We start from the raw sequence: 27,069 nt of genomic DNA, 5'->3' as shown, positions 1-27,069 counted from the left end.
TTTTGTTTGTTTGAAGTTTGTAACATATTTACAGGCAATAAAATATTTATATTAAACATTTTTTTACTGAAAACTTGCGTAATGAGTAATCACTATGAGTGATGATTTACAAAATGTTCTTTACCCTTCATACATGTTATATATAAGTAATAATATCAATGTAAACACTATAAGAAATATATATATACACCTTTAAATTACCCTTGTTTAATTCATGTGTTTTATAATCGATTTTAGAAATTTGATCAAGTAGAACAATATATTTTACTTGCCTTCGTCTAGTTAAGTGTTCATGCGAAGGGAACGACTTTTGAAATTTGCGTCGATATTTTATGTTTAAAAAGTGAAAAATGTCGACGAAAACGACGCCTCGTGTAGGGACCCAGGCCACGATGAGGAGTCAAACGAGGTCAGTGATCCCACCTCATTCGGAACTAAAGACAAAGACAAGTGTTGGCGGAAGTACGGAGCGTATTGCTACAGCATCCACTTTTGAAAGGCTCTCCAGCATAGGAGATACAACAACACGATCGGAGGTGGGACAGGAAATGACGTCTAAGACGGAAACGACAGACTTGCCCTTTTTCAAACAAGACCAGTTTACGGATGTTGTATTGCAGGTCAGTAACTTAACTAGAAAAACTGGGCATTGTTGTAAATTTAGCAGTCTTATTAAAGCTGATTTATTAATTGATTCTACTGATGAGAAACTTTGGCTTCTGCTACTTGAGTTGTCATTCACCTGTTACCCACATAAATTGCTAGGGACTGGAGTGTGTATCATTTTGTATCATTTTATCAGGGTATGTTGTCATCATGTACCATCGTAAACATGTCTGGTTTGTTACAGTTAGAGGTGGTTCCGTATTTGGGATGGTACCATCAGTCAACGGTCATCCTCATAAATATTAGAGGTAATCTTTGTCTTTCATCACTATGATACACTCCAAATATGGGAGGGTACATACTTTTGTATATAAACCTAGGTCAGAACTTGGGAGGGGGATTCTTTACTTTTGGCTCGGACTTTGAAAATTACAGATCATATGATCTAGAAACAAGAAATGAAATATTTTACAGTTATAATTATAAGTGACTTTAGACCAGAGGAATGAGAGAATTATAATTTTGATGTCTATATTTCCATCACTTAGACTATACATCCATCACATAATAAACTAACATAGAAAACTGGAATTAAAGTGTTATTTCATCAATGGAGTAGAAACCCTCACCCCCGAACCTACGTTTTTCAACAACATTTTAGAATTCTATACTCATCTTGATGTAAATGTAAGAAAGTGAAGTTTGGAAGTACTTTGTGCTTATACCATACGTACATTTTAGAAAAGTTTCATAGTGTTTGAAATTAGAAAGTTTTCCCGGTATTCAGAAATGTTACATCTTACGTTCGTTGAAAGAAATTAATTAGTTCTTCCAGTTAAATGACGACTGCTGGTTTGATTTAGAATGATGACAGTATTTCTAACTGGAAAATTAAAAAAAAAGAAAATAGGTAAATAAATGGATTAATAATGATAATAATGAAAATAATAATATAATAATAGTAATAGCATAAATAATGATAATGATAATAATAAAGACTTTATTTGATGAAGAAACCATATGTTTATAAGTCAATCTTCCATTAAACCCTCAATAAATTACAAACTGTTACACAAACATACAATACAAAAAACATCATCTAGCATTTTAACGAGAAATCTATAACCGTCCTATATGCTCACTGCGTGATTAAGTGCTAAAAGGTATTTGCTAACAGTTAATAGGGGCAGAGGCAGGTGGGGGCGGGGGTACTGTCCCCAAGTGTCTGTGTTTTTACATGCCTATAATTTTAATACATTCGTGTCTGAAAATTTCGTCTATGTAATAACATATGTAAGGTTATAGCAATGCAGACCCCGGAACGACTTTAACTTTTTCTGTATGATTCCTGCAAAGCAAGGCAAGCAAAAGTAGGCCATTGTCATACGCAGTTCCCCGGGGAAAACATATAGAGTGAGACATACAAAATAGTTTTGTTTTCACACATACTAAATATATTTGTATTATTTAAAGGTATTAATTGTTATAAAATAATATCGGTGTCTAGAAAATGTTATCATTGTCTAGAAAATGATACCCTTGTCCGTGTCTAAGGAGACATCTGCTCTGGAAAATTATATCCTGGTCTAGAAAAAGATTGACATGCTTTTTTGATTTTGATATGCTATGTTGCCAAATACATTTCATTTTTTTGACCGTTTCGCAAAACGTTTTATAATTGTTGACCGAAAAAAATACAACACATTTAAATTTATTTTTGTGGTAAAAGACTGATGCTAATTTCTTTCAGTCTTATATAATCCATACATATTCAGTTTCTCAATGTGTTCCGTTTGGACGATCGTGACTTTTTGTTTAATCCTAAACAGCAATGCACGATGGTACGATGATGAAAATGCGATGGTACGGTGATGAAAATACGATGGTACGATGATGAAAACACGATATTACATCCACATTTCACCATCGTACCATCGCGATTTCATCATCACACCATCGCGTTTTCATCATCGTACCATCGTTCAGTATTTTCTCTATTTGCAGAACAGTTTGTATCGGCAACTTTTTATGAAATGACCAATTATTTAGACAAGAGGAAAGTGTAATCGCAAATAATTCAAACAAAATACATGTATGACTAGGATTCTTTGTCATAAGTTCAACTTTAAATCAGCATTTCAAGTGGCTTTAATTCAATCACTTTTGTGGTATTTATGCATTGACACAAGGCTGTCATGTCGCTGTCGTCAACGACATCTGTGCCCTCTAAAATGTCACAATTATCATACAGGGCATATCATTAGTATTCAGAGAAACACGTGCTGACATTACGGCACTTAAACAGTGTAGGCTGGGGAACCTAATGTAAAGGCATACATGTACATTATGCCATGTATGCAACTAGTTCGCATACGCAAAAAAGGAGTGATACGAATTCCTTCTACTTTGACAGAAAGTACAAATATACATTTTGTATATTATTTAGATGAAATACGTCTCTTACATATACAGGTTGGAGGCAAAAAATTGTACACATGTCGTGCTCTGCTGGCATTCAACTCTCCTGTGATGGCAAAAATTCTCAGCTCAGGCTCGACCAAAAACAAAGACCTTGACCTGCCGGAGAAAGAGTACGAAGATGTTGTAGAGTTACTAGCATTCATAGATCCACGTGTTGACTATCTAATAACTGGTAAGCTTCTATTTCCACTTTGCTGATGTCTTATGTACGCCTCACTGGGCTGTCTGTGTATTGTATATGATTTTTTCTCTATATGGTACAGCATGTGTTATATGTATATAAAACTTTGACTGCTTTGGAGGGGCCACAATGTCCTTCTGGTATAGGTCTTTGAGTTCAATTCACTTGCCCCCGCCTCTTTGAGATTGAAGCCCTCACTTCTTTCACGTAGAGAACCAGTCCAACGGTCTTACAGAATGTTGATGGCTCTATACACAGGTACGCGCCATGTGGAATACGTTTAAAAACTTGAAATGTGTCATATAAACTAGACTTAAAAAGTTTGATTTTTAAATTTTTTATCCCATTTGCTGATTAGTGGATGGTCTTTGATGCACTTTAAGTGTGTAGTAGGACGCTATTCTTTTATTTAAGATCTTATTGATAAGAACTTATTTTAAGGTACTAGCAAAGTATAAAGCATGCAAGCCTCTTACCATCTCGAATCGTCTTCATTCTCTTAGGACTCTGTAGAAGTAGCATCGTTTGAAATATCTGATTAAGAATTCAGAAATGAGAATGTTCTAGCCTGTAACGACCCTGACTCAAGCAGTGACGATTGTATGATTCAAGTACTGCAGGTCATTCAAATAACTGTAAAATTATGTCGTTTTCCTCTCGGTCAAACTATTATTAGACCAATATAGGGTTCAAGTAAGAAAGTAAAAGGTGAGGAAATCAGTATTATGTATATATCGCATCGCTTTGTGTATTTACATGTTGATAGTATTATAAATTGAGGTGGAGCCAAAGCTGATATATATATATATATATATATATATATATATTTCTTCGCATGTTAAAACGGTATTACAGTTTAATGAAAAAGCAATGTAATATTTGTTTTATTATAATACCGAACAGTTAAAACAAGTTTGTAATGCGCTCATAATTGACTCAGAATAGTATACGACAAACTTATGTACCAGTTGCAGTAATTCTAGCCTGGTGCTCTTTCATTTGTCAATGAGTCTACCTACAACCTTTAGCATTATCTTAAATTATGCAGCAATTAAATATATATTAGCTATTACCAAAGTCAGATTCATTGCACATTGATAAACATTGATTTGTCAGCGGATGACAAAAGTTCAAACGTTCATGTATTATTAGGTTGTCATTCAAACATAAGGATTTCCTAATCAGATATGCTCATTGCTTTAGATTAAGGGCAAAACAAATGCCTCTTTTTCTTCTTTGTGCGAGAGGACATGTAATAATGTTAAAGTCAACTATTTAAGACACAAACAACGCGTGCTTTGTATTGATCAAAGATGTTTGAACTATTTGTATGTAAATATCTGTCAACACTTTGTACTTGCATTTTAGTGCAATGCTCAAAGCAAGTACGCAATTTATCACTGGCCCATCTGTGTAAGATTTACATATTACATATTTATTAGTTTACTGAAATTGTTTCTTAAATAAGAAACATTACGTTTCAACGTTAAATAGATCTATTACAAGAAATGACGTTTAAAATATCTTTCAGAGCAGTCAGCAATCGCACTACTTCCTCTTGCGGAAGAGTATGAAATCCGGAGTTTGAAGGAACTTTGCGAGCAGACGATAATACAATCTTTTCGCCGAATGAAAAAGGGAAAGAAGCCCGGCTCGATCCCAGTTGACATTAGCCTGGAATATCTTCATATGGCTGACAAATATGAGTTTCCTGGCCTACGTAAACTGGTTACTGACGAATTCGTTAACAACGAGGACCCGAATGCTACCAAGTCCCTGATGGAGTCGACGTTGATATCAGAACACATGAAACTAACTGTTCTTGACAAGAAGGTGGAAAAAGTACATTTCGAGCTTGACAGGGAACGCAGGGAGCGGACGGCTATTGAGACAAAACTAGGAGATTATGGACATAAACGCATTGGCAGACGGCCACTGCTTGAGTAAACCTATGCACAAACATACCCGCTTCTGTAGCCGCTGCAGGGTTTCATTATAGCAAAAAGAAAAGTTATAGCCGCGGCTTATCATATATCTTGTTGAAACAACCTTTAGATTAGGCATTGAAAGGTGTCTCTATTTTCTAACAAGGGTATTTCTAGACCTAATAAATGCATTGCAGTATGGTCTACCGCTTCTACAAAACTTGAGTATTCATTTCAAAGAATCAAATAAGCTTATAAATCAAGTACGTAATTTTTGTACCGTCTCAGGGTATACTAGACTGCGAGCTGAACAAAGACTTGCGCATGAATCAAATGGACTTAAATTTAGCAGCAAGTGTCTTCTGAAACATTGTAATATGTTTTACAAGGACGCCATTAATTTTATTAACTGTTCGATATATTTGATCTAATCTGAGAAGACTTGAATATGTTCACTCTTACCGGATCGAGGTTCTGTCGTGCATAATGACTTAAACCACAGCAAAACCTCACCGTATTCTTATTGATTACTTTTGTATTAATTGTAATAAAATATAACAACCATAGGTAAATTCTTTAAACAAAGTCTCAGATCTAGCTACTGTTGTAATTTTATTCATATTATTAATATATAATCAATTTATTATATACCTCTACCTTTTTGTTTGATTATTTGTTATCGAACGAAATCTTCGGTGTATATCGATGTAAAAATAAAGTGAGTTAAGATTTTGTGGGCGCTATTTATATATTTTTTTATGTCAGGCAACATATCGCAAGGAGATATAACATCATAACGTTACACGAAAGAAAATTCCAAGGGCACCAAAGAAACTCTTATGTAAAAATCAATGTCATCTTTCTACATTGATTGGCTCTTTAAATTAGCGAATTTTGAGCTGTAGACTGGGCTAATAAACTTCACGGAAACAGCTAGGTTTTCGGGGGGAAGGGAGTGAAGTAAAGTGAGCTAACTAAGATGCTATTTGCTACATATATACAGAACTAAGGCAGAATAGGAACTCTTTGTTGGTGCTATATCCTCAGTTTACAATAAATGTCACGGGAAACTGAATGAACATTTTGTAAATGAACGTGTATGTAGGTTAACTTATCGCTGTGAATAAATGCATTGCTGGTAAAACCACTATTCTTAAAAAATTACATATTTGGCTGTTATCCAGTCTGACAAATTATGCTCCTCAAAATGTAAACATGCCATACAAAGACGCATTTTTGATTTTTAAATAAAGAAACACACACGCACAAGTAAAGTTATAAGAAGAATGAATGATGTGTCAGAATTTTATCTTTTGTGTCATTTCTGACTTGACGGTTCATAATTCATATCAATTCACAGAAAGGAATATAATTAATGAAGATTATTTTTATTTGCGTTTTGGCTGATACCATATCTGTCATAAACAGACGTTTGTTTCCAGGGTTATAGTGTGTGCTATATCGCAGACACGCATTGTGCATAAATGTGTAGGTATCATTAATTTTGTTAAATATTTACAACTGTGGCGAGAATGGGGTGAATCCGGGGTCAAGGAGAAGAAATGTATGTGATATGCATAGAGAAAAGCCCCGTAATAACATCAGTCTTTTCCTATGATTTGTTTCTTCAAGAAGTTTACCTCCATAGAAATTGACAATAGTGTAGAAGGAACTAAGACGCCGTGAGAAATGGTACGAGTAGTTCCATGGCTTGGTGTTCAGCTTAAAAGGAAAACTGGCTTGTGTCCTCTCACACCATCGTGACGATGGATACCATCAGGAATGAATTGTTGAGAATAATCCATAAAGGTTGTAGAGCTTGCTTTTCAGTCGACCTAAAATACATAAACTAAAAGTAATTTACAATGGTAAACACTGATACAGTGCAAAATCGTTGTATTTCACGGACAGTAAATGTATCCAATTACAAAAGAGTACGCTACTTCACACGCATCATAAGACGTACTCCAAAAGCAAAGAGACACAGCTATGTGAATATAGTACATCTTTAACTGTTATTTTGTCTAATATATATTTTTATTATATGCGTACGTGTGTGCGTGACTGCGTGCCAGCGTGTGGTCCTAGTCCGCATTTGATGATTTTGCTTTTGGAGTGAAGATGTTAGCATGAAGACTTTAAGTTATAACTTTAAAGCCAAGTTCCTAGAACCCAGTCCTCTGATATCATAACTCTTCTACGTGACTGATATAATCACAAAATAGATAGACAGTAAAATAAGTAACGAGGACAATAAACAAAACAAATGAAGGGACAAGGTGGGACAACGCCTTGGATCAATCAGTAGCAAAAGCATTACTGGAAAATTTAAACTGGTTAATTTTGCATACTTTGACCACACTACTCTCTTCAACATCTACCGGACAGTCAAAGTCAAACGTTTTATTAACATCTCATCATATGTACAACATATTAAAACTCATCATAAAACAGATAAAAATACAACTGTTTTTCTTAGACGGATGAGTTTAACTTAATGACTTCAGATTTAAACATTTATACATTTAACTGTTTCATAATGGAAACATTTATTTCATATCAAAAGTGCTAAACGGTATAAAAAAAAGCTGTGGAACACATATCAAAAGTTATTTAAGTGCATGCAGATGCATATCACATTCCAAAAATCTAATTATAAAGTGTTATAAAAGTTGAATTTACAATTTTTATCCAAACATTAAAAGCTCCGGCTGATAAATGACTATAATACTTTTAGGAAAAGCAATTACCAAGTTTTCTTTGAAAAATGTCGACGTTGCAGGTGTCGTCGTAGCTTAACTGAATTTAAAAATGGACATATGTTAATGAAGTTGCAAGAGTAACCGCGCATGTAATAACACGTTTATTAGACTTACATCGAGAAGTAATTATGCACCCGTTCTTTCGCGGAATAACATTGCCATCTTAAAGTCGCGCACTATTTCCACTCCAGACCTCGTGCCTATTTCGCGGTATAAATCTAATAATAACCGATGATTATGTCTCACGTCGTTTTTCGTAGAAATTACGTATACCGTGTTATTTTACATCTAAACTTTTTATTTTAATTTCCGTTATCATAGTTTATCATGCATGCTGTTTATATGCCATATCTCCATTTTTTTCTGTAAGTGGTAAAATGGCTGTTAAAACTGTCCTGTAGTATTAGGTTCCCTAAACCTACATTGAATTTTTAGTGTTGTTCCTATTTAAAAAATAATTTTCTAACATCATTTGTTTCCGCTATTATTTTCTATATATGTACAAGTTTTTATTAGACCGAAATTTTATAATGCATCTTAATTATAAAGTAAATACCTTATGTTTGTACTTTAGTTATATTGCTTAGATATGTGGAAATAATATTTTTTGTTACTAATTCGCTAGTACTGAACGTTTGCTAGTAATAAGGCAGTAGTATTTTAGCGTGTTTCCCTAACGTTGAGCTCTTTAATAAACAACACTGTCATATTTGGTTGTTTAGAGATTAAGAAAACGTTTACGAAACATGCAATATACAGTTGATGCTACCGTTTCATTATAACTTAATGCAACCATCAGTAAAAGTGAAAAGAATAATGTCAATACATAGTATTTTCAACATGGTAACAAAACCTTTAAAGCATAGAATACAATCAAGCAAGATAACAGCAGATTTGATTGCATGGAGTTCACGAGAGTAGTGACAAATATAACATCCTTACGCTCCTCGCATTAGCTTGACCCAATGATCCTAAAGGAACACAGATATGCTTAGGAGATATGCTTTAGGGCCACACGGTACTAAACGACTGCTTATGTGATAGTAAATTGATTTTTATAGGAAGAGGCCATGGAAGGATAGAAGTTCTGTAATCAGAAAATGCATCTATACAGTCATGTTTATGAGGCATAAAGAATATTATAAAATACGATATAGGCTGATACATGTATATATGGTATTAAAAATACAATTTTTAAATCTAATTTTACTGAACTAGCACCCGGCTGCTAAATGAAAGAACAAATATTCAATTTACAATATTTCAAGACATACAGAGTCGCTGACTACATTAGACTAAGAGCTGAAATACTGCTAAATATTATGAAACATTCTTATAAACAGTAAGATATATTTAAATGTATTTTAATTCATTCAGAGTTATTCAAATATACTGAAAAAACACCGTAAAAGACATACGCCAAAATAAATATTGAGTGTTTTCTCTACCATATTGTAACTTACTGAAACCAGTTTTAATTTGAAATGAAAATTTGTTTCATAGTCCTGAAAGATACAATTCTATCACTTACACCTTAACCTAGGTTTTATTTAGAATAATATAATTGATAAAAGAGATATCATTTAACTAAGCTTTTCCCTTGTCACGAGCCACAAGTATAGTAAGGGGCTTAGAGCATCTACCTGGAGAAACAGATGTTAAACTAGAGAGGCCTCATAAGTTAAGTTCAATCCTAAATATAGACTTAATACATTTATTTCATAGGATACTGATAACTTGCATCATTTTAAAAAGGTGTCATGACAACTCTGCCTTACATTTCTTTGGCTCAGGTTTAAAAACTAGACGAATAATTAAAAGGAATATACTTAAAAAGATATCTGAGAAATAGCTTACTCCTAAGTCGGCCAGCAGTTGTCTTAAATGCCATAAGTGTCACGTTAAATGATAACTGTCGTGAAATTTGTTAAAACATGCCAAGACTGACAGGTTACTAATGTTTGCGAAACTTGTTTTAGACGCAATTTAAAACTTGTGTGTTTAATCAAAGGACACAAATAATTAATATAAATGTCTAATTTGCTTTAAATATTCAAAATTAAAGATCAAGGGATAAATAAAACTTGTCAAAATATGAGAATTTAGCCATATTGTTGTAAAAACCATTACTGAATCTGATAATTATAAACAATAAATGTAATGAAAATAGCAGTTCAACATTCTGTAGATCTAAAAATGGTCCTGACAGGCCCAAAACAGCAGTGACGTCGTCAAAGAATATTGCTGCTGTAAGACGTCTGATCAATGAGGACGCCAGGTAAATTGTGTCCGATATAGTGTCTTTTCTTCGTATTTCAATGGGAAGAACTCATTAGATTCTCACCAAGCACTTGGGTTTAAGAAAGGTTTGTGCCCGGTGGTGCCTCACATAATAACCGAGGAGCAAAAGGCTATTAAAGTCAAATGGGCAAAAGAAACGCTGAAAAAGTTATGAAATTTAGATGATCGCAAAATGTCACAGCTTCTAACAGGAGATAAGACCTGATATACGAGAACCACATCGTCACTGAAGAAAATTTGTAGAGACAAAGTATTGAAGATTGTTTAAGGAAAAGTACAAGAAAAATGCGTCCAAGGACTGGTCTTCACGGTTTCAAATTTATCCATGACAACGCTACGGATAAAAAACGCACCAGGTGAGAGAGAGGAATAAATGGTACAAATCGCTCGTCCAGATCTAAGTCATTGTGACTTTTTCTTTTTCCATAGCCGAAAATATTTAATAAATAACGCGCGTGGGAGTTTTTTTTTTCATTTACTTAAGACTATACTAAATTCAACTCTGATTTCTCGACTGCGGAAGTGTGGCGAAATTTATATAACGTGAATTTGACGTCAGTACATCATACTCTAGCACAGCTGTCATTATTTCTAGAATGGCCATCGAACAAACTTCTTAAATATAAAAGAAATACATTTTTAAGTATATTTTATTTTTTAAATTCTTAAAAAAATTCAAAATGAATAATAAGAGAGGGATCCGGGTTTTGTTGTTTTAAACAGTAAACGGCAAACCAATACAGGTATTTTAAAGTTGTATGTATATTAACCACGTGAATACTTTACATATAGTCACTGACAATAATACTTTACAGCAACTGTATTCTTGTAAATATGCTTGGTGTCATGCTGGCAACTAAGATTAAAGGGTGACTTTAAAGAGTCACTGTTGGTTGAAGAGAGACTGCACGTGCTTATCCGTAACTTATTAATTCTAAGCATAAATGTCAGCCTTGCGGAAAGACATACATTCCCAAGCAAATTGGATGACTTCCATACAATCCAACTGGATGACTTCAACACAAGAAATAATATTCAATTCCAAGCTCGAACATAAAAATAGTGAAGCCAAGTTATAAGCCACGTTTGTATCGTGTATCATCGTCTGAAGATGCCCGCGGGAATGTTTGTTCAGTCGAGGTCACAAGCATACCAAACGGACTTCTACAGATATTTATACACAAAACAAACGTGTATTGTCGCTATTCTTGCATAAAAAACATGACACGACGACAAATTTTATGGTTTTCAAATGCGTTAATTAATATTATTTTAACTTCCTAATTTAGAATACAGTACATACTTGATACGTTGAAGTTAGAAAGCTTCATCAATTTTATGTCATACCGACATACTGCTGCGTAAACGTAAAAGTAAAAGTAATTAGAAAAAAAAACAAAAAAAACAACAAAAAACAAATGCATTCTACGGAGCCCCACAAGTGACACGCGACACTTTTATTCTAGATATTACTTTCAATTTTAATGCCGTGAAACGAAAATACTAAACAGATTTTCGTAAATACAATATCTTATAGCTCATTAATTCATTAATATTTGTTGATCAAAGAGTAATACTACCTAAAAAAAGAAACAACAATTGATGCAAATAAATAATGCAACTAGGCGAAATATTATCAGCCTTGGTTAATCTTAAATATGCTGTGAGACGTGCAACTAGGCGAAGTATTATCAGCCTTGGTTAACCCTAAATATGCTGTGAGACGTGCAACGCCCCATAACCCTTGTTTTAAGCTGACTACTTTTGGAAAGGTCATTTTAATACTTGAAGCAATAAAATCAAAACTGATACCATTAACTGTTGAAGGGGTACTTACCAAAACGATACTGACTAAATGGCGAATAGTGCAAAACTTTGAGGAGTATATAGCAAATACATTTTCATAAAGTCAAATTTTCATATTAAAGCTGCATTCCAACCGTTCCATAGGTCTTTCAATCGTGCAAAACAGCTTATGGTTTACTCATGTTGTCTTAAACAGACTCATTCTCTTGTTTACACACAGTTTGAACAAAGCACGTGATCGACATAAATATTTCTAATGGAGAAGCAATTGGTGAGACTGGGTGAAATCCTGAAGCTATTCCCGTATTGTTTGCTGTTTGTTCACTGGAATTAACAAACGTATTTTACAGGCAGCCAATGCAAATTCTTAAAACTTTATTATGTAGGAATTTGTTTCAATTCCTTCTGTCATTAATGGTTATTTAAGATCTGAATAATATTTATAACATTAACTTGTCAATATCTAAACACACATGTATCGAAGTAATTAAAGCGAAAGCTATGCAAATTTGTGGTAGTGAATGGAATACAAAATAGAAATAGATAAATACGAGGGATGATACAACAGGACTTTTGACTTTAAAGGTACTGAAACAGATAATAGAATTCTGAAAATGGAGATTCATGACTTCTCTTGACATTGAAATTCTATGTAGTGGACTTTGTAATGTTGTGATGAATACTTTTACCGTGTATAAATAAAATTACATTAAGAGTATGGGAATAAAGTTCAGGAAAATAAAACACTGTATTTTAATGAACTTAAAATAATTCAGCGGTATCTACGCGCAGTACACCAGAAAAAATGTGCTTACATCAAGTTATATAAATTCAGAGTAAAGGCAACAGAGAGAGAGAAAACACTGTTTTAAGACCCCTATGCTCTTCTGGCATTGACCTTGACCCTGAAAGAAGAATAAAAGTGTCTGTGCACTGCATTCTGCAATGCTGTGACAAGTACTTATGCCAAGTTGAAATAAATTTACTTAACGAGTTCAAAGATATATCCCACACAAGAATGTTTAAAATTTTAACAATATTTTCACACCACATTTAATCAGCCCGCCCGCTTAGCTCGGTAGGGAGAACGTTGGTCTACGGATCGCGGGGCCGCAAGTTCAATTCCCGGACTGGGCGTATGTTCTCCGTGACGATTTCATGAAAGGCATTATGTCTGAAATCATTCGTCCTCCACTTACTTGCGGAGAACAGGTTTGTACTGGTACATAATCCAGGAACACTGGTTAGGTTAACTGCCCGCCGTTACATGAATGAAATACTGTTGAAAAACAGCGTTAAAACCAAACCAATACAAAAACAAAACTTCTGACTTTACCTTGAAATTGAGGCAACGGATTCTGTGTACTGTTGTGACATATACTCAGAATAAATGAAACCAGACTGAGAGTAACAAACGTCCGTACAAAAAATAGTAACATTTCAGGACTACTTGAATATTAGATAACAATCTGTTCAAATCGGTCCACAGTGCTGTGACAAGTACGCTGTGTGAAGGTACTATACATCCGGAGAAGGGGCTATGGCAAGAAGTGTTTGGACGCGGAAAGACACATTAAAGAACGGACAGACGGACAGAGCTTATATCATAGGGATGCCGCCCACATTTTTCACCTTAGCCAGTTCCATAATTATCTAATCATAGAGTACAACGTATTTTTAAGTTCGCTTGGAAGTGAACACTTGAGTTTTTTTGGCTTTTATAGTCGTCTTATTCTAAACATTTAGCTGCAGTAATTTACTTGGATTGGTAATTGCAATCAGTATTCAACTTTCGATTGGTAATATTACTAAGCCTTTAATCTTGGATTGGTGATAACAATCAGTATTTAACTCTGTATTGGTAAGATCAATTAGCCTTTAACGTAGGATTGGTAATGACAATAAGTATTTAGCTTTGTACTGGTAAGATCAATTAGCCTTTAACTTTAGATTGACAATAACAATCAGCATTTAGCTTTGTATTAGTAAGATCAATTAGCCTTTAACTTAGTATTGGTAATAACAATCAGTATTTAGCTTTAGACTGGTAAGATCAATTAGCCTTTAACTTTAGATTGGTAATAATAATCAGTATTTAGCTTTGTACTGGTAAGATCAATTAGCCTTTAACTTAGTATTGGTAATAACAATCAGTATTTAGCTTTAGACTGGTAAGATCAATTAGCCTTTAACTTATGATTGGTAATAACAATGAATATGTTACTCTGGATTGGTAATATTACTTAGAATTTACCCTTGTGGATTTGTATTAACAATCAGTGTTTAACTTAGATCGGAATTAACAGTGTAATATTTAAGGTTTACATAATATGAATTTTTATATGGATGATAATGTGACTGTTGTTCAAATAGTATTTCAAATATTTATAAGTCTTTCAATTCACTTTCAAATTATAATGAAATCCGTCGAACTAAACTGTATTAGTGTTTGAACAAAGGCATATATAAATATTATATCTTTATGAGGCTATGAATTGCGTGTTTCGTACAAATTTAAAGACATTTATCAAAAGTGGAGGATTTCTGAGAGTTTATGAACAAGCATAATTTGCATATGAAACTTCTAGTAGATTTAAATATATATTTGCAAGTATTGTTAAAGACAATATGACAATTCACATGACTTTAAGTTTTAATTTTCTCGCTACATGTTTTTACATCGTTTATAAAAGATAATAGGTAAGGGTAGATTTCTCGGATGCACAGAGCACTAAAAACACAAAGCCCTAGAGCCACACATATGCATAGTAGGCCCACAACAAAAAGAAGCTGTAATGGAAAAATATTTCAGACGGGTTGCTTCAAACATCCAACAAGTACATATTAATTTATGCTAAATATAGATGGAGTGAAAGGAAATGGAAAGGGGCGAAATGAGGCTGTGGGGGAGGGGGTGGGGGGGGGGGGGAGGGGTGAGGAACCCGAAGGGGAAAGTTGAACAAGGATGAATATACAAAGGGAATGCCACGTTCCTTAACAACAGTCACACTACAACGTAAACCACAATAGCGCAGACACTCATGTACCAAAGATAAACACACAACCACGACCCACTGAATAACATAGAAAAACGAACAAGCAACACATAAGAAAACAGTAGAGCACCGTTATAGACTCACAAGCACACAAACGCACCCACACAAGTAGGAAAAAATACAATCGTGTACCGTCTTAGGAATCCGGCTGCCAAAACAAAGAGGAGCCAAGAAAACTTACTCAAATTAAAGGGGAGGGAGATGCAAAAAGTAACGTAAATGCAAGTTAAAGGAGAGGGCAATAGGGGGAGTGGGGCGGAGGAATAACGCTTACAACAAACAAGAAAACATACACAACAGACAAACAAGACAGACAAAAGAAATTAATCATTAGATTGGTTACTTACCCTTTTACATTCAATGTTAGATCTATAAGATATAACAGAATAATATATACAATTTACTCGCACTAACAACACGTTGATTGCTTCTCAGAGGTAGTTTGACTTTCAGAGAAAAAAGTCTTTCTATTATAATATGTTTGGAAAATAGTATTTTGGTCTATGCTGTTTTAATTTTAGCACTAGAAACATATTACAGGACTTATTTTGTTCCTGTCTTATTGAATGATTCCCTTTGCAGAGATGAATAGTCAAAAACGTGTCAAGCATTAAGGTGAATTGTAGCTGAATATATTTATTGAAATTCAAATTTTACATATCAAATGTTCGTTTCATAGACATTATGAGTCGAAACTGAAAATGGCAAGGACATTTTTTGGTATGTCCAAGAACAAAAGAGGTACTGCTATAAATGGCAAGGACATTTTTTGGTAGGTTCAAGAACAAAAGAGGTACTGCTATATATTTCACTACAATAAAGAACGACCATAAATCCATCAGGAAATAGATAAACATGTATTGACTATTCACCACACGTTCAATAAAGACACCAGAATGCTTTGTTTGCTAAAAGATTTTTGAAACAGTTTAATTGCATATTGATAACTTATATGTAAAATCCGAAATTTGCATATACAAAATACATTTTTCTTGTTTGATACATTTTGTCATAAATCAAAAAAGTATATCCGGAATATGGCTATGACGTACGAAATATGGGAGTACAAATAGGCTTTACTTGTCTTACTTCCATACTTTTCTAGCTGCATTTACAGTAAGAATTTCTGTTAGGCAGTTAAGAATACTTGAGAACAATTTAATTATGTACTCCGCAGTTATTCTATTGGCTTTCTTTGCAACAGGTATTTGAATTTTGTTTGCTTTTTTATATCATAATATAACTTAGAGTGAAATGTACATAGCTGGCACACTGTTAAGAAATGGTACTTTTTAACACAAGCATTTTTAGTTAAACATTCAACAGAATACAGTAATGTAGCTAAGTGTAATTTTTACACTGTTTTGACATTTAAGTAACCGAATGTTCATTTGAAATTTGTCTCAACTTGCCGATCACGACTGTTTCAGGCGAGCTGGGGAAATTCATGTAATATTCAGCGAACCGTTTAAGATACAGTTGGATTTTACTTGCATAAGAATGTTTGCATATGCTTATGAGAAACAGGCGGATTCTGTATATTATATTCACGTTTCATTAACATAGGCTATTATGTTAAGGACGGTTGCGGCAGTTTTGGGTAAAAAAAATCCCAGTAATAGAACTTGTTCAAACTTTGTTTAGGGAACACAGTGTCATGTTAGGAACAGACTTAAGAAAAAAAATCAAAGGTCGCCATTCTTGTTCAGGAGTTAACTGCCATTGAATAAGCAAATTTGAAGAAAAATCCAGTTTTAAGGGCAGATACCTCCTAAACAAGTACGGTGACCTTTGTTAGTTTTTGCATTTTTTCTGTTTCTAACATGAAACTGTGTTCATATACAAAGTTTTAACAAATTCTATTATTGGGAAAATTTTGCCCCATCTCTCATACAAGAAACTGCATCAAGTGTCTTTAATTCATTATTTAGACTTAAGAGTGACGAAACGTGAACCGAACCGCATGCTCCAAGCGCCGGTGCAGAAATATATATATTTAATGGACTATACAATCCTAAAGTATTAAGCAATCTTAAATAATCGATAATTACTATGACCTTTGTTAGTTTTTGCATTTTTCTGTTTCTAACATGAAACTGTGTTCATATACAAAGTTTTAACAAATTCTATCACTGGGAAACTTTTGCCCCATCTCTCATACAAGAAACTGCAGCAAGTTTAATTCATTATTTAACTCTTAACGAAATGTGAACCGCACCGCACGCTCCAAGCGCCAGTGCAGGAATATATTTAATGGACTCTATGATCCCAAAGTATTTAAGCAATTTAAATTATCGATAATTTTTTAATCTCATTATAATCTAGCACATATGCAAATCACCATACAATGCATATTCAAAGAAAGATAAAAAATCATCAAAGGGTAGTTTTGTAATACTAGTATCCTGCAACATACGAGGTATGTGACACACATTCGATAACAGTAACATTCTTAAAGTAATATAGGAGGTATTAAGCTATTTAATGTAAGGCATTTAAGGTTATCAGGACATGCACGAAGCCTCCCCTGAAAACAGGAAAAGGGTTTGGCTTTACTTTAGCACTTCCCTCTGCGTCAAAGTAGTTAGATTCAACGTAATGACGGCTTTTATTTTTAGTAAAAGAAAGGTCAAATATAAATATGAGGACGAATGTTGAAAGCAGAAAAGGGAAAAAATGTCAAACAATTAAGTAAGTATACGAAGATATGAACTGACACGTGTTCCAGACTAAGAGTACCATATTAATCATATTAAAAAAGGAATTAAATACAGTTTTAGAAATATTTTTACGGGTCTGGTATTCGAACTTCCGACGAAAAAGTATAACACGAATACCTTAACCGCTCGCCCAACGAGGAATCACTGATTGCGTCGTAAACATAGTACGGCTTATAAATAGAAAACGATAACGTAAACGTTATCGGAAAAGTCGATAATGTCTTTATTTGTAACTCAGGGTTTACTTCATGGTAAATCAGGGTTTTCTTTATAGTCAATACGAACACACTGTTTAGGGACATCCTAAAAGCATAATAGCTCAGTGTGTACGATAGCGTCGAAAGGTATCCCATATTTTTTAAGCATTTCGGGCATAGGTTCGAACTCACATGTTTTTTTTCGTTTAAAAATATATCTGTATGTTTTCTTTTTAATTATTATTTCATTGTTTTTCGTTTTTTTTTTTTTCGTTTTTCATTTTTCTTTTATTATTTCAATCATTTCAAAATACAGTACATTCATTCAAACGCACTGTCGGTGTCAGAGTAGTCCGAGCATCCACTGGTGGTGTCTGTAGCCTCTTCGTCGCTGACACGAATAATGAACCTCTCGACGGCACGTTCAACTTTCCTGAACTGATCCTCAACGCCCCGCACGTGTCTGCGGAAACAGATGAAATAGCCTCCTTAGCTAGCTGCTGAACTGTTTTCATGGAGTACGTCATGTTCCATTGCCCAATCTTTCCTTTTACCTGAAATAATACAATGTGTTATATATGTTTTGTGACATAATCATATTCATGTGGTCATTATTACTAAATTTTCTACATGCATATACATGAACAATTGAAACAAATGCAGAAATTTACTTAACATTAACGGACACGTGGTAGCATTTTCTAAATTAATTTTTCAAACTATTTTTCTGTCCTTACCTGTGACCAAATAAGCTCTATGGCGTTAAGCTCTGCGTGGTAAGGCGGCAGCCTCAAGCGGTCATGACTGTGTTCCTTGAGAGTCTCGTCGAGGATGTACCGTGATTCTGGTTTGTTGCGCCGACAAATATCAACAAGTTCTGACTTCAGCATATCTGCAGTGTGCTGTATGTTGTTTCTCTGAAGCCATTCGAGAATTTCCCGTTTGGTCTTGGTTTGGGTTTGGCACTTATCCCGCATTGTCCACGACTAGAACAGATTTTAGAGGCAGATTTGGAATAAGTTTCTCCGTAAGCCACTTGTAATCTTGTTGTGGTAGTCTCCGGTAGATGAACTAGCCTTGAAGACAAGATCAGCTCCAGTAATAATTCCCGTTCCCACCCGGCGTGCACAACGATCAGTCGCTCTCCTCGTGTAAAAGGTATTTTCAAGGTAAAGTCTCTGCCCTGCCAGCATTTCTTGGCGCTATGCGTTGAGTGGACGTATGTTTCGTCGGTGTAAATGATCGGCCTCCCGTCTTAACGAAACTGTTTAATGCTTCTCAGAAAGCGTAGTCTCGTTACAGTGACATTGTTCCTCACCATTAAGACTGTACGACTGGTCGAACAGCGCCTCCGTATAAAGCTCAGCTCCTTCAAAATGCGCTTCAAGAATGTCGAACTTCCGGTGAACGCTTCTTTTCCATTACTCCTCTCATAATGACTTTCACCGTAAGAACATCTTGTCGCTCCTGTATCAGATCGAATACTGCCCGGCAAATAATATCACGGTCAAAGCTGTCGATTTCCTTCTTGTCAGATCTTTGTTTCCTAGATTTTTTCTTACAGTCAAATGACAAGCTGGCAAATTTTCGACAAGATGAAAAGCTCAAGCCAGTGCATGTCACCGCCCTCATCTTTGCTTTTGCCAGTGGCATGACCGTCCTGCCAGATTTCTACTCTTTCTCACATACCTGAAATATAATAAGAAAGAGGATCTTTACCGGTATTATAATAAGAATATTGATGACATTTTATGACCATTCACATATAGAACACCCACCAACCTTCATAATATTCTGGACAGTTTTTACACTTTTGAAATCTATTTCAGTCATTTGTTCTATGATTTCAATATTTCACCTAGACAAAACTAAAGCTTTGGTGAAAACTGGTTCGTGAATAATTGTGTACATATATATTGATTAAAATGACTCAGCTTTCACGAGGATTTTGTGCACGTTAGTTTGAAATAATAGTATTGATAATAATAAAAAAAATAAAAATAAATACTTTCAATGATGTGAGTCTTGAACCTGGGACCTCTCGATCATAACACCAACGTCTTACCACTGCACCAACTCGCACGATATACTCCATAAACAGCAAGTCAGTCTTCAAAGTTTCAAAAGTAGTAGTATTTTATCATGGATATTGGTTCCACTACCCGATTCCCCTTTTCTCAACAATAACATAAACGTGATATCGTTACAAATACCGTGCGCGAGTAGTATTTTTATGTTATTGTTTTGTTTGTTTACATTTCAAAACGCCACAATACTGTGCGTTTCCTTATAAATGCATTCGAATGTTTCATAATAATGAAGTATGTCGCAACGTGTACAATAAACGCAAAAGTAAAGTGAACGCAAGATAATAGTGAGTGCGTGTACAGTGAACGCGAGTATAGTGAACGCGTGTACAGTGAAAGTAAGTAAGTAGTGAGCGCGTGTTAAATTAAACATTAAGATTCGGCGCTGGGTATATTGTACAGAAAAAGAATCCTTTAGATACAGACATGTCCGGCTAACTTAGCCAACCTCTTTGCGAATAGACAGTTGATTCTTTTATATGCCCGGTATGTAGCACAGATAAACGCGAATCCGTCTCTCCATAAAACCTCTGTTTAGGTGAGAAATACTCAAGAGTATCTAAGAAATTTCCAGTGCCTGGACAAGGTTGGAATAATTTCTGACGCAATTTCTGTTTCAGTGCATTGTTTCTACTATGCGCCAAAAAGGCCCAACTTTGATTGTGATTATTATTGCAAATCCCGTGGGAGGAAGTCCGTATGCTCCAAGAATAATCAAGAATTCCAGAATGAGTGTTACCTGGAGTGCAAGTAAGTGATTTTTTCGTTTTTGTTTTCGCTAATTAAAAGATCAGTTGGGTGTTCAAACTTGCTAACGTTTTGAAAACCTTTATTCATAAAACTGATTGTATTTTGAATTTACCTATTTAATTTACAATTAAACTTTTCAGTGATTGTATGACTGAAACTGGATTGGGTACCTGTCAGTCTTGAAACTGGTAATTTACACGGTATAGCTAATTGTTGGTGTGGCTATATCTAAACCTTGTTTAAAATACACCTTTTGACCATCAGTGCTCTTTAAAAGGCAAGATGGACATCTTTGAAACAGACACTGGGAACACTTGCTTGCGCTGGAACCCACGCTTTGCATCGTGATTGTCATAAACCGTGTACCAGAATGAATACGCTTACGATTGTAATAAACTGGAGCACCACGTCCGATGATTAAAGCCCGATTATGTACCCGAGCAGTACATGCAGTACAAGCACGGATCAATTCACCGGGAAGTGTTCCACACAAGTAAAATTGATATTCATTTCTCGTTGGAATCCAAATATCAGTTAGCAGGACCGGTGTCACTTGACAAAATGGTTACAAAACCGTCGGTTATAATCAGGGTTTCACAGGTAGGTGCTGACTTAGAAGCAAACTCGACTATCGTTTTAAGAGTCAGTCTTACTTTTAGAGCATTGATGATACAAAGTGCATTGTGTAAAACCTGCTGAAATTGTTTTTAAAACTGTTTTATGATCGTTACATATGTTAAGTACGCGTTACAATTTAAAACATACTGGAAAACAGTCGTCAGGGCCGGCGGAGTGTGTGTATGTGTGTGTGTGTGGGGGGGGGGGGGGGGGGGGGGGGGAAGTTGGGGGTCTTAGTCTGTGTCTGTTGGTTTAACCATATTCATTGGAAATTTGTGTAAAAGAATAGTACAGCCCACATAATCAAAGAAAAAGCGGCTAATATGAACATTATTTGGGCAGTCATGAATTTACAAGGTGCACACATTCGATCGAAAATGTCATTTACGAACCGTCATTCTGGGTTTAGTAAATTACCTCATATAACACTTAAAACAATCTTTAATTCAGATTAAATCAGCATTATTTCCTATCTTCATTAGTAGGCATGTTATTCTCCTAAAACTAAATATAACATACCAGATACATACATGCAGCTTCAGTTTAGCCCTAAACAAAACCGCTATCATTGTTACGTTACGTTTATTTTGCGGGTGCGTGACAATTTATAGCCTTTTCATATCACTGCATTCTTTCACAAGAAAACAAATATATAACACCGATTTACAGGATTCTTCATTACAGTAACTAACCTCTTTCAGTTTTTTTTAATCATTTTACATTGATGGTGAAACACATTCTTACTTGTACTTGTTTATTCCGGACACTTTTGTCCTTTTATTAGCCTAAAATGTGCCTTGCTGAAAATTTAATGAATGATCATGATTTTTCAGTTGCATATTTTTTTCTAGGCAAATTCCGAGATAGAAAGTATGTCGAACCTTCTTGTACTGGACTTAATACTGGTGTACATATGTTGAGTACTTACGTTAAATAAACGCTGCCAACTATCTTTCTTATCTCACATTCTTTTTGTATTTAGATGGGAATACAAAGATTGCGATGGCAAATGTCCATGCATGGTCAAAGTCCAGAGAGAAGCCTTCTGTTATTGTCCGAAGGCAAAAGATTACGTTTGCACGTATGATGGAGAAACTGTAGACAACCAATGTACCGCTGACTGCCAGTATGTATACTTAATTTCTTACATTGAAAAACAAGTAAATGTATCGCTGACTGCCAGTATGTATATTTAATTTCTTACATTGAAGAACAAGTTAATGTTTCGCTGACTGCTTGTATGTATACTTAGTTTCTTACATTGAAGAACAACTTAATATATCGCTGACTGCTTGTATGTATACTTAATGTCTTACATTGAAAAACAAGTTAATGTAGGCCTATAGCTGACTGCCAGTATGTATATTTAATTTCTTCCATTGAAGAACAAGTTAATGTATCGCTGACTGCTTGTATGTATACTCAATTTCTTACATTGAAGAACAAGTTAATGTATCGCTGACTGTCAGCATTTATACTTGATTTCCTACATTGAAGTACAAGTTATCTCTCTCTTGTTATTTCTGTATCAAATGTGTATGTGTATTACTTAACTTTCAAAAAATCAACAAACAAACTTGCAGTCAACGTTAAATCAATTATTTCATTTCAGCACTTATAAAGTACAAATTTCAATGTTGAATGCTCAATGTCCGCTGTATATGCTGTTCTGTAAATCCTGACTTCATTTTGAATGAGGTCTTGGAATTTGCCGAAAGGAAAATTGAAATACATTACTCTTGCCTTTATTTCAGGAATAAGAAGGTTGCGCATAAAGGTCGATGCCCGGACTTTTTCAAGTGAAAAGAAACTGATGTAGGCAGTGCAAAATGATCGTTAGAAATGACTGTTACACTACCAAACAAGACATCTTTTCCTTCTTATTAAAATGAATTCATCACCATTTTACAATATCAACAAATGCATGGTCTAATTTGTGACAAAAAAAAATGCTGACAGTGAATTACATATAGAGGCATGAGCTTTAAACATTATTTCACATATAGCAAGACAAATAAAGAATTAAAAGTATCTTTGTATTTATCGTTTTTGTATATAAGCAACACATATATGTGTCTGCAGCCTTAAATTGCTTTATTGACGTTTTATGTACTTCACTTTTTCCTGTTTAAAAATAAAGCCGAGTGATATACGTATTAAGTGAAATGACAATGTAATGAGTTGTCAGTTGAATAAAACTGCATAAAGTTCATCGATATCATATATAAGGTTTAGATATAATATATCTCAGCTGAGTATATGTACAAACTTACACGTTTTTGAAAGAATATAAACAATACTACTATCAAATGTTAACCCGCTTATCATGGCATTAAATTTCAAGAATTTATTTGAGCTTTTGGCAAACATAATTTGCATCTCTCTTGCACGTATTAGTAAGCATAACAAAACTTTTGGACAAACACTTTACTTTACTGTGATCGAAATAAATAAACTATTTTTTTTGTGTTCATAGCATTAACATTTTTCCTTACGTCAATAGCACGTCAGAACGTAATACACATTCGTCATGGTAATGACACCTAAAAGTCGGGTGTGCGGAACATACTTGTCATCTTAGCTAGTCCTGTATGACGATGCAATTATTGTCAATTAATAACTATACATGCTTTCAAATCGTTGGCAAATATTGCAACTTAAAAAAAAAGACGTTAGAGAGTGCGAAATTGGTAATTAGTACAGGTGCATTATGCTCGTTTATTGACGCCGGCTGCAACAAACATTTGTTGATAAATATCGGCACTGCACTTTTAATAATGTTTGAATTTCACGCATTATGAAATAGATTTAAAACTAGAAACATGTTTCGCTGTATATTACTGGCCAATAGAAAGTTACGCCCTTCTACATTTTCAAATTTACATTTAATTAGTGATTTTGTAATAGGAGAGATCGCCGTGACGTCACGCATTAACAACTGTTTATCTGGTAGTGGGCAAAACAAATGTTTTTACATCGTTTGTGTATGGGATCGGAATTTTTAATTTGTAATAACTTTTTCGCTCATTTATGGATTTTAAAAATTCAAAAAGTTTTGAAATGCTTACGAATTTCATATTTTCTCATTTAAATATCTTTTTAAAATGAATAACCATTTTTTAAATGACATATGATTTTAATAGCGACGTAGCGATGCTCCAACCTTTTAGAACAAAAAAAAAACAAAAACAAAAAAAACAAACAAACAAACACTGTAAGTTAAGCGTTCATAATTAATCCATTTTATATCGAAATTATAATTAAAAGTAATCAATAAATTGTTTGTTTTATATCCTTTCCGTTGATAAAAATATTGATATCATTTGTGTTTTAAGAAAGTTTATGCTGTTAGAAAAACACCACTGTTTACAAAAAAAACATGGACGCTCGGCGTCTGCCCATCCGAACTTTGTCTTATCAGTTCTAATAAAAAAAAAGAAAATACAACGGATTTGTATAAAAACACGATCTCTCCTATTGTTTGTTTTGGGTTTATAACGCCGTTTTTCAACAGTATTTCAGTCATGTTACTGTCGTTATTTAACACAATCTATTGACAGATGTTGAAAAGAAGTTTGCATTGTTGTTATTATTTTAGTAGCTAGTTTACAGCGTAAGAAAATGATTTCATTCATCTTATCTAGATCTAATGTTCTTTGTGTAATAAACGAAAATACTTTCTACGTCGTTTCATTGCTGTGTTTGTGTAATTAAAGAAACAAATCCGTCTGAGTCTTTTCATACTGTGTTTGTAATTGTAATAAGCCTATTTTTGAAAGAAAACATTCTGGACCCGGACTTAAACATATAATTTAATATAAGGTATCTGAATCTGTCCAATTTGCATAATATTAAAAACTAAACCGAAACCAAAAGTAGAAAAATCTTGGTAGAGTTACCTTTCTTATATTTCAAAATGGCGACCGCTAATGTATTGCAAGTACGGGTCCTAAAAATACGGTGGCATAGAGGGGACATAGGAAATATTTTATCTATCATGTGCGCACGTGTTAATTAACTATAACGTTCGCACGTGGTAGCTAACAAGTGTGCACATGATAAATAAAACATTTCCTATGTGAACGTGATAGCTACCATGTGCGGACGTGATAAATAAAATATTTCCTATGCGAACGTGTTAGCTAACACGTGCGCACGTGATAAATAAAATATTTTCTATGTCTCTCTATGCCACCGTACAAAAAAACATCATAATCTCCTATATAAATACGTTTAGGTCATAAGAAAAAAGAGGTTATGTGCTGGAACGAATATCCGGATATTCGTTCGGATGGTTAACCGAATATTCGGATTGAAGTTTTGGTATTCGTTGACATCCCTAAAATAAACTTCTAATGTAACTGGTCCATAGGTCAGTAGGTCCGATATAAGAATACTGAACCGTCCATACTTTAGAGGTATAGTCTATTGATCCGGTCAGTAAGTCTTTTAACACTGCTATGATTGCCTGAAAAAAGACATTAGCAGATACGATTATAATTAGTAAATTCTGATGCTGTGAAAATGGTAAATATTGTGCGAAAGTATGTCACTAAATGGTAAACTTTCTATTTCACTGCCAATTTAGAACAGAACAGAACACAACACAACTTTATTTATAATAAAATGATTGGAACATAAGCATTTCTCCGTCACTAAAATATACGTACAGTGAAAGTGAAATATGTGCAGGCATCAATACACTAAAACAAAGTGATGTTCATCTTCTAAATCGTTAACATGATATGAAAACGAAATTTGTTTGTTTTACATGTAATTTTCACTGGTGAGCATCATCTCTTATCATTTAACGTAAGAAACTATTCCATCTAGCAGTTAGACGGCGACATGTTGGTATTAGGTCTTGTACTGAAACCCATAATTATTCTCTACTATACAGTAATATCACTTTGTTTGTTTGCGAAACTTGAGTTGACATCTACATCTTCTGGAAATCTAAATTAAATATTAAAATGAATTGTGTTAATTTGCGAAATAGTATCGCTAAACTACAAATGTTGCTTTTTCTTTTCTTGTTTTTTTTTAATCATTTAAAAATTGAAACTGATAGAAAATGAGAGAAAATGTACTTGATGTTGCAACGAGAATTTACCCATTTTATAGTTTCTAACCAGTGAAAAACATATTTGATAATTTTCCCTGTAAAATATCTGTATTCGCTTTAAGTTTTCAATAGCAAATAGATTTTATTGTTTATTAAAGTCTCATCAAAGTACACAAATCAATATTAAAAACATGATAAGATTCTATATATACATGTACTTTGCCGCTCTTTAGTAGAGTTATAAGAGACTACTAAAAACATAATACTATCACAGTTTACAAAAAATACTACACATTTAAAATAACAGTGATTCAAATTAAAATTTACTTAACATACGGTATATATGCATATATATATACATCAATACATGCATGCATACAGATTTATGTATTTATACATTACCTTGGAATTACAATAAAAAAGCGGGATTTGGTACGTAATAACTATTACACAAAATGTACTAAATGTTACTGATAGTATGGCCAAAGCTATATTATATAATAGGATTTAAAAT

General features: G+C 34.1%; 2 protein-coding genes across 2 annotated transcripts; both read left to right on the top strand.

The window, feature by feature from the left end:
- The first annotated feature begins 245 nt into the window (after positions 1 to 245).
- On the top strand, positions 246 to 5,925 carry LOC123546394 (protein roadkill-like). Its single transcript, XM_045332620.2, has 3 exons — positions 246 to 620; positions 3,079 to 3,259; positions 4,800 to 5,925. Exons 1-3 carry the CDS (start codon positions 351 to 353, stop codon positions 5,213 to 5,215), a joined length of 867 nt encoding a protein of 288 aa, XP_045188555.1. The 5' UTR covers positions 246 to 350; the 3' UTR covers positions 5,216 to 5,925.
- A 10,253-nt stretch (positions 5,926 to 16,178) lies between these two features.
- On the top strand, positions 16,179 to 23,521 carry LOC128559383 (insoluble matrix shell protein 6-like). Its single transcript, XM_053550736.1, has 4 exons — positions 16,179 to 16,322; positions 20,743 to 20,872; positions 22,473 to 22,616; positions 23,245 to 23,521. Exons 1-4 carry the CDS (start codon positions 16,283 to 16,285, stop codon positions 23,291 to 23,293), a joined length of 363 nt encoding a protein of 120 aa, XP_053406711.1. The 5' UTR covers positions 16,179 to 16,282; the 3' UTR covers positions 23,294 to 23,521.
- Positions 23,522 to 27,069: the final 3,548 nt, after the last annotated feature.

Source organism: Mercenaria mercenaria, chromosome 9 (assembly GCF_021730395.1).
Source record: "Mercenaria mercenaria strain notata chromosome 9, MADL_Memer_1, whole genome shotgun sequence".
In the NCBI taxonomy this organism is placed as follows: domain Eukaryota; kingdom Metazoa; phylum Mollusca; class Bivalvia; order Venerida; family Veneridae; genus Mercenaria; species Mercenaria mercenaria.
The sequence above is the reverse complement of the archived record's forward strand: the minus strand, read 5'-3'. Positions and strand labels throughout refer to the sequence as shown.

Excerpts from the sequence above, each read along its gene's own strand:
- LOC123546394 (XM_045332620.2), top strand. The coding sequence starts at position 351 with ATGTCGACGAAAACGACGCCTCGTGTAGGGACCCAGGCCACGATGAGG. Across the intron at positions 621-3,078 it reads TTACGGATGTTGTATTGCAG|GTTGGAGGCAAAAAATTGTA; the intron begins GTCAGTAACTTA and ends TTACATATACAG. Across the intron at positions 3,260-4,799 it reads TGTTGACTATCTAATAACTG|AGCAGTCAGCAATCGCACTA; the intron begins GTAAGCTTCTAT and ends AATATCTTTCAG.
- LOC128559383 (XM_053550736.1), top strand. The coding sequence starts at position 16,283 with ATGTACTCCGCAGTTATTCTATTGGCTTTCTTTGCAACAG. Across the intron at positions 16,323-20,742 it reads ATTGGCTTTCTTTGCAACAG|TGCATTGTTTCTACTATGCG; the intron begins GTATTTGAATTT and ends TTTCTGTTTCAG. Across the intron at positions 22,617-23,244 it reads CAATGTACCGCTGACTGCCA|GAATAAGAAGGTTGCGCATA; the intron begins GTATGTATACTT and ends CCTTTATTTCAG.